This window comes from Plectrocnemia conspersa, unplaced genomic scaffold (assembly GCF_051122295.1).
Source record: "Plectrocnemia conspersa isolate PC_06_02 unplaced genomic scaffold, ASM5112229v1 ptg000013l, whole genome shotgun sequence".
Taxonomy (NCBI): Eukaryota; Metazoa; Arthropoda; class Insecta; order Trichoptera; family Polycentropodidae; genus Plectrocnemia; species Plectrocnemia conspersa.
The window spans coordinates 7,902,054-7,917,605 of NW_028277177.1; the positions used below are offsets into that span (position 1 = coordinate 7,902,054).

The following is a 15,552-nucleotide window of genomic DNA, read 5'->3' on the forward strand; positions in this document are numbered from 1 at the left end:
GAAAGGCGCCATTAACTCTGAGTGGGGCCGCCATTTGACAATATTTAACAGTGTCGGAAGTAAATATAAGCTAAAGTAACCAGACGTCCTCTTCGAGGAGGATTGTTCTCCTCAAAAATGTTATCCTCCTTGAATGAAAATTCCCAAAAATATATTTTTTTGAGCTACCATAGCAAATTCTTCTTCTCAAAAATATTTCGGAGATAGTCTTTGAAAAAATTTTCGAAATGACCTTTTTTCTAGCTCCCAAAGCAATTTTTCCTCTTCAAACAAAAATTTCCGTGACGAACTTTTTTATTTTTTAGCTCTCATTGCAATCTGTCCTCCATTAACCTAATAATTGATAATATTACTTGTTAATTATTTTTTTATTAAAATTTTATATTTCAGTGACCATTTGTAAAAGCAAAGCTTTGATTGAAATTGACACACTGAGCGCAAGCACAAGATCACTTTCGCATTAATTGCGCCATTAGGCAATTTATTATTTTCATGCCAGCTAGTGCGGACCGTATGTGACAAAAGTTGTAATAAACTAAAAGCATCACAATAGCCATTTGAGACTTTCTTTAAGTGTTATTATAATAATAAACTTCGGGACTAAAAACAATTAGACGCGAAGTTGTCAAATCTCACAATTGCTCAAAATATTTAACAGCCGTTATGTCTGTTAAGGTAACAAATTGCAACCTGTTTAAACTCCAAGGCATCGGTCATAAAAGTTCAGTAAGAAAACAAGCTAATTTAATTACACTTCTATCTTGTTTTAATTGGTCGTGGCAACAAAAAGTAAACGAGCAATACACGTCCCTCAAGCTGACTATATGTATAAAATCACAAATCAAAGCAACAACTATGGTTTGAGACTTGATTCTGACGATGCATCAATAACTTACACTAGAGCTTTCCAATTCGGACACACGAGGGTTCTTACAAACTTAAACCAAGAGGAGCTGCCGATCATCAAGACTAGATAGAGTAAGCAGCCGCTAGTATAACATCCAAAATCCAGTTTTGCCGCAGACGATTGGATCCTTCAGACGCAGACACAGATAAGATAAGGTGACCAGACGTTCTTCGACGATTGTCCTCCTCAAAAATGTTGTCTTTCTTATATAAAAACTTCCAAAAACACTTTTTTTCGAGCTCCCGTAGCAATTTTTTCTCCTCAAAAAAGTTTCGGAGATGGCCTTTGAATAGCATTTTTGTAATGACCTTTTTATTTTTAGTGTCCTTTGATATTTTCAAAATCTGGTCACCTTAGATGATAGGACTTTGCGTATACGTTATCATCATTATACAACTTTATGTGATTATTTTTTATAATAGTCATTATATCGTTAATTAAATATCTAGTATTGATATGTTTTATTTTTGCATATAACTTGGAGTTAAAAATTACTTGTATGAAAAAACCATTGTAGTGGTCCGCAGAATACAAAATTTTGAGTTTAGTGGTCCGAAAGATTAGCGATCGTTGGTATAAAGGATCATTATTACAACTATTGAAAGAACGTTAACTCTAGACCAAAAATATCGCCTACGAGCAAACTATCGTTGGCAAACCCATAGAATTTTAAGCAAAATGCACCTGTAGAGGATTTCAAAAATCCTAGTTCCACCCGTCATCTATGTTGATAAAAGTATTGTGAGTAGGGACGTTGGTCCCATCTCCTTTTCCTGATCATGCATAAGCCATAAATTCTAACATAAAGAAAATAGCCATCTTTCTATTTGTAGCGATTGTGATAGGTTAAATAATAAAATAATAATTGCTAACAGATTTATTATCATTAAGTTTATACAAAACATTCACGTGTCATACTCGGTTTCATTCACTCGGTCTACTAATTAAAACTAATATATTTATACAATCTCTATGACAGCACCAACTTTGGTAAACACTTCTTTAAGTTTATCAGCTTCTTCTTTACTGACTTCCGTTTTAACGATGGCGGGTAAAGATTCCACAAACTTTTTCGCTTGAACTAAATTGTATCCCTGTAGTGTATTCTTAATTTCTTTAATTAGAGCTACCTTTTGCTTGTCGTCGAATTCTGTTAATTTTACCTTAAAAATGAACGTTTCATTAAAATTTGTTGAAAAAATTCAAATATACAAATATTTACCGTGAATTCTGTTTGAATCTGTTTGGGCGCTGCAACTTCTTCGTCCTTAGCCGCAGCCTGCATGGAAAACCCGCCCATCGGCATCATGGGCGCATCGGGAAGATTCAATTTTTTCTTCAAGAGTTGACTCAGTTCGCTTACTTCTATAAGATTCAAAGTTGAAATATCGAGAGCTATCTTTTCTAGCTTGGGTGAAAAAACTTTTTCGGCGTCAGGCATAGGAATCGCCACAGGTTCGATCGGAGTAGCGGAGCCAACCTTCGGTATGATGATTTCGCAAAGGACTGAACTGTAATCATGTGAGGTTATGTATTAGACACTATTCTATTTGAACAAAATTTTAGGTTATGTTATGGAATACAACATTTTTAATGTTGGTTTAATTACACATACGTCAATGTATATAATATTTTGATAAAAAGCGAGTAATTTATGACGTTTTTAACTGAGAATTACATAAAAATCAAGTAGAATTGACTAGAATTCACCTTCTTGAAAAATGTCTCCATTGCAGCAGATTTCTTCTGGAAAACATTTTAGCGGCGTTCATTTTGATGTATGCGATTGATATTTAAGTCAAAAGCTTGAAATACAATATCGAATATATACGATTTATAACCCTAGAAGCGATCGGCATGTACCGAGCTATTCCGGCCCTAACAATAAAAATTTCGGTCATGAGCTTTTAAATAAAAAAAATATATTTAAAAAAGCACAAAAATAGTATTTTTAACAATTGTCATATAATATAAATATTTAAAGACTATGACAAAATATACTGACACAGTTTCAGAATTTTGCTTCGATTTTTTGTTTCGATTTTTCTTGACACATAAGTTTTTTATATTTTTCATTAGCTACCTGCTTAACAAAGTACTTAGATTTTTTCGCTGCGTGATCAATCTATCAACAGCATATTTTAGAAATAGCGTTTTTTTAAGTAATGTAACCTAAATTTTCACGCCACGTGAACAATTATATAAAAATGCAATTAAAATAAAAATACTGAAGTACAGCGGATTTTGCTTAATTAAAATATTGACAATTGTCACACACGGTGACGGATAGCAATTACATACAGATTGATCCACTGCAGTATTATTAATTGAAATATAGTGTAGTATAATGTTGGACTGGGGCTTCAGTCCACCACACGTTGGAGGCCCACCACATCAATGTGGGAGAGTAATATGCACTCAGAGGATTTAGAGGAGCAGGGACTCTCGGGGGTAGGCAACAGATGTAGGGTTGACATCTCTCTCGAAGTTGTCCGAGTTATTCGATGGTGGAGCTATAACGATGATGATAATGCAAGCTAACGAGAGCCCGATCATACACTCGGAGAATATACTGAGTAAACGGAGGGTGTGGACCACTCCTGGACGTAAAAAATATTATACCTATCCGACGGGATGGACTCGTAAAGTCACAATACTAATGGGCTTGCGCGAGTGTTTTTGTTCGTTCTAGCACAGGCATGTGGTTGAAACTTAAGCTAAAGTATCAGTGTAAGCTTAGTGCCTGATTGCCGGTGTTAGTTACATGTTGGAATATTAATGTATGCGAGCGAACCGAGGTCCACCAAAAGAATGTGCTCCCACGTGTTACCAGAGTGCCGCCAAGTTTTGGCTATAATGAATGAATAAATAAAATAAGCTCTAACAAAACTGTTTACAATAAAATGTTGCAATTGAATATTTGATCTAAGATTAAATTGCTGAAGCAAGTAATATTTAAAAAAAAACGTTTTGTTAGATTAATATCGGAATAAGTAAAGATTTAATATGTTTGCAAAAAAAGCAGATGTAAATAATAATAAAAACAAACGTTTCGTCCGCACATGCGCACAAGGCGCCGTCTGTCAAGTGAGTAGACTCGCGAGGTCGTAGGAGGGAGAGAGGGGAGTGGGGGGCGTCGGCGGGAGTCGCCGGGGGCGCCGCGTCTAACAACCGGAGAAGTCAAGTCGCACGCCGCACACACCGCAGCCAACACAGACATGGCGCTGCGTCAAGCGGCGCTCACGTGCGGCGGACACACGCGCCCCGTAGTGCACTTGCACTTCTCCTCGCACACGGACTGCGGATACTTTCTCATCTCCGCCTGCAAAGGTATTTCACATGTTTACGTCTGAACGAGCATCCGAAGTTTCCTTCGAATCGCTCGTCAAATGTCAAAATTTTATTATTTTTTTATTTTGGCCCTAATTTCATACTCATCGTCCAGAAGATAGATCTCACTTTCCTAACTTTCATATCGTAAGTTTTGCGCGTGCTTTCAATTCGCAAGTCAGTCGTGACCTAGATTAGGTAAAAAATCGCAATGCTATTAATGTCTATTCTGGTCGCGCTGGCTGTCTCCGCGCGTTCGAAGCGATTCGCTGACCTTCCACTTCCGAACAAATAGGAAGTACCTTGATTTTGAACGATCGATATATTGTGGTCGGGTTGTACTTGTTCACCTTCGTCGTTTTATGCATTCATACTGTGTTACTTTTCATTACTATTAAGGACATATATTATCACCGTCTCTTTCCTAAAGGGACTTGTTCCTGGTTTCAAACCAATGACAACAACGTTTTTTGGCATGCAGTCAAACAAGTCGGCAATGAATCTAACAAACGAGTTCATCACAATAGAAAGAATCGAACTCACGTGTATTATATGTATATATTAAAATACGAATCATTTTTTAAGGCAAATTTACATATGTGTTACAAGGTTAGATGTGCAACGTATGAAATACGAATGTAATGCCATATAGCCGTTAATCTCTTGTATTATGTCTTAGTCAAATCTACTAAAGATAACTTTTACCAAACAATTCTATAAAAAAGGACGGACACAAAATTTAAATATTGAAATGTCAATATCATTGGGAGCAAAAAAGAGAACATGTTTATTTAAAAACAAACCTAATAAGCAAGGTGTGATTTTTGATTCTATAATCCTTAGACGTGATTTTAAATGCTTTAAAATTAATTAGATTAAAACTTCTTTAGCAATTATAAATTTAAAAGCGTAAACTTTAGTAAGTATTTATAATTATTATAGAATTGAATTTAAAAGATTAATTCAACATATTTTTTCTTTGGTCCTTTGAAACCTTCATATCTTTATCCATAACTTCAAATATTCGTAGACTTTTTCATAAGCTATTCATGAATTATAATTAAATATATCAATTTCAATTTGGAATTCAATTTCTTTTTTTCAAACAAAATATATTTTACTTTTCTCGATGTATAGTTATAAAGAATCGAAAAATACATAAAAAAACACAATAAAAAATATCAAGGCTATTAATTTTTATTTTGAAACTAATAAGTTTCATTTTAATTATACCTGTAGCCGAAATGACTACAGCTTGGTGTGCTTAAAAAAATGTATTAATGTAATACTTTAGACTTCAAATTTAACATTATTTGTATTGATTTAAAAGATTTAAAAAAAAATAATACAAGTCATTGAGAAAGTCCAAAGCTGCACAATATTAACTCGGAAATATTAGGAATTTCTGCAATTATGAAGTATAAAATACGGTTTTATGTTAGGTTATAACAGAAAATATTAATCAAAAATCAACGATATTAAAATATACTTGTTTGTATATTTTAATTATGAATGTATTATACAATTAGTTGATATAAAATAAAATGTGTCGTTTATTCTTTTCTATGCTCCTCATTTTCAATTGCTGTATTACTATTTTATAAACTTAGAGTAAATCTATAAAATTATTTCACATCCTTCATATTTAACCTTTCAGCTCGGGTGGCATTTATATATGTTATTAAGAAAATCGTTAGTAGGCATTGGGCACCTAAAGGTGCTATGAACCTTTTGAGTTATTTTATATAATTAATTAATTTATTGAACTATAATATTTAAAGAATTTATGGCATGAATATGTGCCCACCATATATTAGCATAGAGTAAAGTGAACAGATGTTATAAATATAATAGAATGTGGGATGCTCACCCCACGGCGGAGCTTAAAATTTTGAGCCCTCGCAAATTTCAAGAAATAAAAACAACATTTTTTATAGAAATTTTATTTATTTCACAAATAATAATTTTTTGATATGTTATTCCAAAATTCCTCACAAGAAACTAGTAAATTGCACTTCACTTGTAATATTGCTTTCAAAATTTCTAAGCCCGTCTGCATTTTGTCTGTCATATACGATATTTCATCAAAAAGTTCCCTTTCTTCTTTGTCAGCATCAAGTAAATTTAGTTTATCACAACATTTTGAAATATATTCAATACTTTTTCCACGGTTCGTTTTTAAGACTAATCTATTTAAAACATTCAATGTATTCATAGTGAGATGTGTGAAGATCTGAATATTGGATACATTTTTGATAAAAGGTATCAAAACTGGATTTAAATAATACTGTTTTAGTCCAACTGTTCACTTCCAAAAGTCTTAATTTATTGCGTACAGGGAATGATAGGTATTTATCCTTTCTTTTAATTTTAATTTTCTATTTCTGCAACAAGGTAGTTCAATAATAGTTCTATTATCACTTTCAATATTTGTTAGTATATCATAGAATAAGTTTTAAATTTGGAACACTAAGAGACAGTTTGCAATGTGGGATAACTGTTCACTTTAGCATATAGCAAAATGGCTTGCAAAAATATCAGCCGTGGTCAAAATGCTAATTAATTATACACAAATGCGAATGGTGCATCTGTAGAATCTGTATAACATAAAAGACTTTATTTCAAAATTATGATAGATCGAATTTTTCATAAATTAGAGAGATCCACTAATAGTTAGTGTAAAGCAATGCATATATTGAAAACTAAAAAGTGCACATTTATAGTTGAAATCTTTTCATCTCAGCCTCGAGTCTAATAAAAAAATACAAATACCTACAATTATTGTAAACTATCATCATACATTTTTCGACGACTCACTCCAATAAAGCAAATAAGCACCTTACGACTGTTCACAGTTATATACAATATTGTATTTTTTTAGAACAGTTTCAATTTAAATTTGTATCTATGTAACAAGCTAAATTTTATTACTGATTGTCTTGCATATCTATTTAAATAGTAATGGATGTTTTTATTTAAATTTTAAATGTTTAAAACATACCAGAGGTTTCACCCTTGTAAAATTTTGATTATTTCATTTTTTATTATCGAACGATATAATATTGTAGATAATGATTATACATAAGACATACTAGACTAAAATATAAAATAATCACCCTAAGTCCTTTACCGAATTTTCTAAAAAAAAAGTCAGTCCGAATGATAAGTGTTAATGATTATTAGACAAAAATAAACTTGATAATCTTTGTTTACATTTTGTATTTTAAATGTCAGCATTTTGATAACGATAGTTATTATTTGATAAAAGCTGATTTATTGATAATTTCTTCAATGTAAAATATACACATTTTCAACAAAATGTCTTTGTATGTTTTCTATATTATTTCACACTAATTGGATAAGTCAGTTTTATTATGTGTGAGATATTTAATACACACATGTATACGTGGTAATCCTACATGGTCACACAAAGCATGCATACTATAAATTCTTATTCTGAACAGTTAATAAATAATTTATGTTTACTGTGTATAAACACCATAATGTGTATTATAATGTGCAATATAAATTGTCAATTTATAAAAGACTATCACAACTCAAAAATCAGATATGCTTTATTGAAATATATTTTATTATTATTATATTTACCATCTTCATTAAACTACTTTCATTTAAGTATAGGTCCTTGTTATTTTAAAATTAATCGACGATGATCGACAAAAAATCATGGCCGTTAACCTTCCTGACAGATGGAACTATTTTCGTTGTCCTCTGTAGCAAGAAGTCAGGGTATTTCCTCTTACTATTCTTGTATCTAAGATTTTTTCAGTTTTCTGCATTACTAATGATTAACCACAATTAATCACTCACTTATCATTCAATAACTAGGAATCGATTTCCTCAAAACTTTGTATTTATCTTTTTTATTTGTTGTATTAGTAAACGCTTCTTCAGGCATAATTTTACAATTTATTTCAATTGTTTCTCAAGGGCGAAGTTTTTATCATATTTTACGTCTAATACGAAAACAAATTTATGTTGATTATCTGTCAATATCTGATTCCTAAAATGGTATAAAATTTAATTTTATTTGTACTAAACGCCATGTACTGTTGTATATTTTTCGTTCAATGAATTACTAGGTCATTGGACTTATTCCTATATATCTTTGTATAATAATTTAAATTTTGGCAGTGAAAAAATATTTTAGTTATATTGTATTTATAATTTTCATTTTGCAAGATACAAGATGTTAGCTGTTTCTGGTGGTGTTATTCGCGCTGAACTGATTTGGGTTTTGGAAACGGTCCTTTTATATCCATCTTTTGAGACTGAAGTATTTTTTAATTAGATAATTTCATCATAGATATAATTCCATGCGCTATTGGTGAATGCTTTCCATTAGAACTTGTCGTTATGGAGGGAATCCTCACAGATAAATAAATGTAAAAAACTAAATCAACATTGATTATTTTTATTACAGATGGAAATCCAATGCTACGACAGGGTGAAACTGGGGACTGGATCGGAACTTTCGAAGGCCATAAGGGCGCTGTTTGGGGCGTAGCGTTAGATAAGTTAGCTACTCGGGCTGCGACTGGTGCGGCAGATTTTACAGGTGAATTATTTAAAATTTGAGTTTTATTTTTGCATGATAATGTATCTTATGTTTTTATTTTAAATTTACAGCGAAACTGTGGGATGCTGTTTCGGGCGACGTTTTGTATACTTTTGAACATGAGCATATCGTAAAGAGTGTAAATTTTAGCGACAACGATCAATTCCTAGTCACAGCTAGTAACGAAAAGCTATTGAGGGTTTTCGATTTGAATCAACCAGATAATGGTAAGATAATTTGTTCTATTATATTTAAGAGTTGTTTTTAATAAATTTTGAACAGTTTTACAGAAATATGTGGGTCACAGTAGCAGTATCAAGCATGTGTCATTTTTCAGAAATGATACAGCTTTAATATCTTGTGGTGACGATAATACAGTTAGAGTTTGGGATAGAATATCAGGAAATGTAAGTCATATCGAATTTAATATTATAAGTTTTATTTATATTTATTAATTTTGATGTTTATTTCAGGAAATAAAAAAAATAGAATTCCCTTCAGTACCTAATAGTTTAGAAGTATCACGTGATGGATCTTTGGTGACAATTGCTTACAGTACGCTTACATTTTTATTCATTATTTTATAAGTATAAGTATATGTTTTTAAATTACTGTATTTTATAGGTAGTAAAGTTTGTTTCCTCGATTCTTATACTCTGGAAAAAGTAGGCGAAGTTACAGTGCCCACAAATTGTTATTCAGCTTCTCTTCATCCGGAAAAGAAAGTGTTTGTCTGCGGCGGAGAAGATTTGAATGTTTATAAATTTGACGTAGCATCCGGAGAAGAAATCGGTAATTAATTTTTTTAAATAGGTTTTATTGAAATGTTGATTAATTATGTCTGATTATTTTTAGAACTGAACAAGGGTCACTTTGGACCGGTGCATTGTATTAGATTTTCGCCAGACGGCGAGTTGTACGCGTCCGGTTCCGAGGATGGCACGGTCAGAATGTGGCAAACGTACGTGGGACGCTCTTACGGTCTTTGGAGGTGTTCGGAGGGTTCACCGCTCATTTCAAATTCAGTGGATAATCCGTCGACATCCAACTCGTCGTCGACGTCGCCGCCAGTCAACGGTTCTGCCAGTTACAAAGAGGTTGTAGCAAATTGTAAGTTTATTAGTAGAGTAAGGCAGGCACTAGGTCCGTCCTTGGATAACTTGAGAATATACAGTCTAGTTGCTGATTTGTAGGCAATTGTATTTTTAAAGGAAGATAATTTTATAACTAATTTGTTATGTATTTTTTAATTTTAACAAACTAAAAAAAAAATAATGCTACAAATTAAACAATCCAGTTTTGAAAAATTTCCAGCAATTTTTAAATTAAACAATCAGTAATATTATATAGCCAGTAATACATTCCTAAAATAATCAAAGCAGTTACTTTGCATGTAACAAATAAACAGAATATAATTGCCTTACATTTCAAAATATAACCGCTGTATTTAAAGTAGATTTATATTATTTTATGATTTATTTTTTTATTTTGATATATTAAAAAAAATGTTCTTATTAATAATGATATTTTTAAACAGGATGACGACAGTTGGTTAGGAAAGAACAACTCCATCATGTAACGTAACGTGTGGGGACCAGGTGTATAATCTTAAAGAAACGAACTAAAAGAAAAAAAATAGAAAAATTATTATATAAAAAACACATTGCAATTCTTACATATTGCAATGTGACAAAAAAATTGTAAAAAATTAATAATATAATAACTGTCAACACACTTATCTATGTGTATACATACACAATTTATAAACGATATATTTTATTATTTTATGTGATAAATTCCCATGGTTCGATATTGTTTATGTGGTTAATTTTTTTAATAGTCGCTCTGAAAGTGCGTAATCTGGTAGATTTTGTAATTAATCACGTCTTTTATAATTAACTTAAATTTTTTACAGGCAGTGCGCCAACCTGTACTATAAAATATTTTAATTTTAACCTAAAAAGTGATAAAAAAATACGTACTTCCGAGAGGTACTTTAAAAAAATGTATTAATCCTCTATATGTATATCATTGATTTCAAGGGCAAATAATAGATCTAAGAGCTTGAACGGCGTTGAAGTTATGTTTGTTGATTTTTTATTATTATAACAGACAACTTTTTGAATGAAGTGTTAATTTTAAGTTAAATATTCGGATGAATGTGACTAGCATGGAAAAAATTGAAAACGACTATGATTATATAATATGTATTTATTTTTTCAATACAGCAATGAATTATAAAAGTTCAGTAGAGGGTAGTGAAAAAACAAGGTAAAGTAAAATACCGGATAACTATCATTTTTAATTTTATATCCTTCGATTACACATCTATTGTGTATTAATTTTACTATCACTGCCAAACGATAGATTCCGAGTGTTTTGCTTTCGGTTTTATTTTTACATTGCGACATAAGTATTGGAAGCTTTTAATTTGTAATACTCGTTGAATTGTAATGTTTAATTTATTATATATAGAATTTTGTAATGATTTTTTAATTATAATTTCATGTCGATAATCATGAAATTATTCCTGTGATTGTTCCTGATTTATCATATTCATCAAAAATATATTGAGAATAAAAACAATGCAAATGTGTTTTAATTATGTATTTGATAATAGATTACTTAATAATACACTATAATTATTCTATAGTAATGACTTCATTATCGGACATTTTAATTCTTTTCCTTTTATTGTCTTCATCGGATGCTCTGTTCTTTTTATTTTTACTGAGCTTGTGATCGTTTTTAGATGTATGATTTTTCTGATCGCTCTTTACAAAAGCTTTAGGTGCTTCGGTATCACAATCTAATTCGTTGAAGTTCTTCAATGTCATCTTTAATTTAAAATCTTCATCCTCTAAAACGTCACCATTGGGACCTATTTTTATATAACTGATAGTGCTATATGCTGTAAAATGAAAGTCTTCTTTCAAGTAATGCTCGATTAACAAAAAAGCTACGATCATTTCCGCTTGCACTCTTAAAAACTGCGGAACCTTGACTGAAGACACGCGTAGATTAGTCGGACCTTTTCCCATCCACGAGTCGACTAACTTCTGAGCAGTTAATTTGGTGTCGTTCCGTGTTGCTTGCTTAATAATCTTATATAGATCCTTACAGTGACTCTGTATTTGTAACTCTTTATGTGGTGATCCGTGATGTAAACATCTATCACACATTTTTGCGCATTCGTCCGAACCCCATTGTTCGTCGAAGTGAGTTGCAATTATTTTCCTTCTACATTCGAACGGTTCTAAGCAATATTTCACCATACCGTAAAGATGATCTAAGCTGCCGGCTGAAGAAAATACCATCGTGCTGACTTTGAAAATGTCTTGAGTACGAAACATCATAATACATTCGGCTCTTTCTCCGTCTCTTCCTGCACGTCCGCTTTCTTGATAGTAACTCTCCATCGCTTTACTCAAAGAATGATGAATGACAAATCTAACGTCCGGTTTGTCGATTCCTAATCCAAAAGCGACAGTAGCGACGATTGCTTGATAATACTTCTGAGTCCACTTTGAATGAATGGAAGATCTAACGCTCGCTTCTAAACTAGCATGATAACAACCCACTTTGAGTCCCCTCTTCCGTAATCCTTGCGCTAAATCTTCACAGTCTTTTATACTGGTCGCATAAATAATGCCCGATTGATTCCTATATCTATAACCTAACATTTTCTCTAAAATATCTATACATTCTTCGGAAGACGAAGGCTTTGATATTATTTGATAATAAAGATTAGGTCTATTAAAAGACGACTTGATCAATAAACATCCCCTGATGTTCAGCATTTTTTGAACGTCGATTAAAACTCGAGTTGTTGCAGTGGCCGTTAAACCGAGTATAGGAACGCCGGGGAACATCGACGATAAAATACCGAGGAATTTGTAGTCAGGTCTGAAATCGTGGCCCCATTGAGAACAGCAGTGCACTTCGTCAATAGCTATCCGTTGCAGTCGTCCTTCAGCGTGACATTTTTGTAACTTAGCCATAAACCGCTTACTCTTTGCAAACCGTTCTGGAGTCGCGTACAACAATTTAACATTCGAGTTACCATCGGTCAAGTCGTTTAAAGCTGCGGTTGTTTCTTCTCTGCTGCTAGTGCTCGTCATCAGTTTAGCCGGCACGGAACGCTTCGTAAGAGACATAACCTGATCCTCCATCAGAGATATCAACGGAGAAACGACGACGGTGATACCTTCATCCACTAAAGCGGGTAATTGATAGCATAGGCTCTTCCCCGCACCGGTCGGCATGACAATAAGCGCATGTTTCTTCGAAAGCGTGGCGTTCATAGCACTTAATTGCTGAGGTCTAAAATTTTCAATTCCGAACACATTATTTAAAGTAGATTTTAAATTTTTTGACCATTCGTAAGATTCATTCTCCCAATTCCTTTCTCCGAGAGCTTTGGAATCCTTTAGGTCCTTTTCCTCTTTCAGCTTTTCTTTCAATTCTGTGAGTTCGTGCTTTCTATCTTGGAGCTTGCGGATTTCAGCATTTATAACTGCTAGTTCTTCATCAATTTTATTTATTTTGGAAATAAATCTCTCCATAATTCATATATTTGCAACCTTTTGCATATAATCAGTTTTAACGGAAGTAAATATAATTTTGAACAGCGTGACTCAAAACGTCAATTTTGTCATCTGTCTTAACACGTAAATTCTTGTCCTATTTTGACATATATTATTAAACAATATAAAATATTGATAAATTGATTAATAATGTGTATTTTTAATATTTTTATAAATTAAAGTATTTTTATGTATATATCATTTTTTAATAAAATTTTTGTTGCTCAAAAAATAATAAATAAATCTGAAGTAATATTTGATTAAATAAAAAACAGTAGATTTTCTTTAAATAAAAATATGTGTATCGAAATTTGCTAGTAAGTTATTTAAATATTATTTCAATAAATTAAAGTGTTTTTCAATCATAAATTATACAAAAAACATATTACAAGGCTCAAAGGTTCATGACACCATTAGATGCTTAACCCTTAGACCGCCGACCGGTAAATTCTTAATTACTCGCTGTACGCCTTGCGTTTTTAGCGATATAATTTTTTGGCTACTTACTCTGTTTAACACATCATTACAGCCAAAATACTCAATTTTAAAATTATATATGTATGATTAACATGATTTAAACATTCTAATTATATCAATAAACAAACATTTTTAGTCGTATTGTTGGAAATATAAAGTGAACAAAACTAAATCTATTGGTCGGTTCGCGTGTTGGCTCGCGTACACACACCTACACACACATGTACGCGCGCGGCACTATACAAGCGAACCACAAGCAGGGTCATGCTCACACTGAGACAATTTTAATATATAAATCTGCAACGCATTTTTTCTTCGTCTGACCTACATCCTGTTATAAAATTTTACAAATCGACAAGATTTCTTTGATGCATACAAAATCACATATATCGTACACAAAAATAACCCTAATAACCAAACCGTTTGTTTTTGATCAATGGTGTTTGCAATTGGTTGTTGTTGAAGGTTGTCATATTTATTTATGTATAAAAATAATAAATAATAAAACTTGATAGCAAGATACGATGTTACATTTAACTATATATAATTATATGTATAATTTATAATATATACCTATTCTTCTTCTTCTGCCACGGCACTACAACCGGTGATCGGTTTTGGCCTTTCCACCTAATTTCTTGTAGGGCTTCTAGATATATCTTGAGTTTTAGTATTTCTTCCGCTATTGTTTGCATTTTTCCTGGTTGTAATATTGCACATTCCAGCTTCCAAAATTGAAGTCCAATCGTTTATCTAGATTTCGATCGTCTAGGTCAGGGCTTCCCAAACTTTTTGAGCGACGGAACACTTCGTAAATCCGAAAATTTTGGCGGAACACTTAGCTTATTTTGCTGTACCCAACTTCTAGGTACTAAAATCTTCGCCTTCATTATGAAGTAGAATATGTTCATTCTTTTAATTTACTCCAATTTTTTGTGAAATATCTATTTAGGCTCCATGGAACACATATTTTGGATTCGCGGAACACCAGTGTTCCGCGAAACATAGTTTGGGAAACCATGCTCTAGGTCATTATGAATCGGGGCGGATTTATTATTTCTTTGTGATTTTTTCATAACTATTTGGATTTATCCACGTTGGTTGGTTTGCTCCATGATAGAAACCCTCCTCCTTTATCCGGGCTTGGGACCGGCAAAAGTGCAACATACCTACACTCCAGGCGGAATATGTAATATATATTACACACACACACACACATATATATATACAATAAATAATAAAATTTTCGACCATCGTGACGCATTGGGGTAACCTGTTAGGTCACGATGGTATTAATTTAATGTAAATAAATAAACACATTACAAATAAATTATAAAATAATAGAAGTAAAATAAAATGATTCTACGACAAGGAATAGTTTTTGTTATTATTATTATTATTTAATATTTACTTAGAGTTAATATTGATATTTTATTAATTATATCTTATTAATATTTATTTATAAGTATTTAATAGTAATTATTATTATTATTATTTAATTATTACAAACAATAAAAACCAATCACAAAAACAGTTGACAATATTAAAACAGTCGAAATAACGTATAAATCTATTCACAAGTATTTACAAATCACAATTTTCATTGAAATATTGATGACATAATTTAATTTCGATTCATAAATTAAATTATAAAAAAACGAATTTCCGCGATG

At 31.9% G+C, this 15,552-nt stretch overlaps 3 protein-coding genes across 4 annotated transcripts; 1 reads left to right on the forward strand and 2 right to left on the reverse strand.

Annotated features, from left to right (window-relative positions):
• Positions 1–1,769: 1,769 nt before the first annotated feature.
• On the reverse strand, positions 1,770–2,793 carry mRpL12 (mitochondrial ribosomal protein L12). Its single transcript, XM_088201957.1, has 3 exons — positions 2,618–2,793; positions 2,130–2,418; positions 1,770–2,070 (listed from the first exon to the last, which is right to left on the reverse strand). Exons 1-3 carry the CDS (start codon positions 2,677–2,679, stop codon positions 1,867–1,869), a joined length of 555 nt encoding a protein of 184 aa, XP_088058083.1. The 5' UTR covers positions 2,680–2,793; the 3' UTR covers positions 1,770–1,866.
• A 1,180-nt stretch (positions 2,794–3,973) lies between these two features.
• wmd (serine-threonine kinase receptor-associated protein wmd) lies at positions 3,974–10,460 on the forward strand. Of its 2 annotated transcripts, none has more exons than XM_088201956.1 (8): positions 3,974–4,237; positions 8,682–8,816; positions 8,888–9,043; positions 9,099–9,223; positions 9,290–9,371; positions 9,441–9,608; positions 9,672–9,926; positions 10,354–10,460. In XM_088201956.1, coding segments are annotated over exons 1-8 (1,035 nt in total). In that variant the 5' UTR covers positions 3,974–4,125; the 3' UTR covers positions 10,356–10,460. The 2 variants fall into 2 exon arrangements, with proteins under 2 accessions (XP_088058082.1, XP_088058081.1); XM_088201955.1 differs by having other exon boundaries at positions 9,672–9,913.
• Positions 10,461–11,408: 948 nt separating this feature from the next.
• LOC148227192 (ATP-dependent DNA helicase Q1-like) lies at positions 11,409–13,494 on the reverse strand. The gene has a single exon (XM_088201954.1). It carries the CDS (start codon positions 13,379–13,381, stop codon positions 11,459–11,461), a length of 1,923 nt encoding a protein of 640 aa, XP_088058080.1. The 5' UTR covers positions 13,382–13,494; the 3' UTR covers positions 11,409–11,458.
• Positions 13,495–15,552: the final 2,058 nt, after the last annotated feature.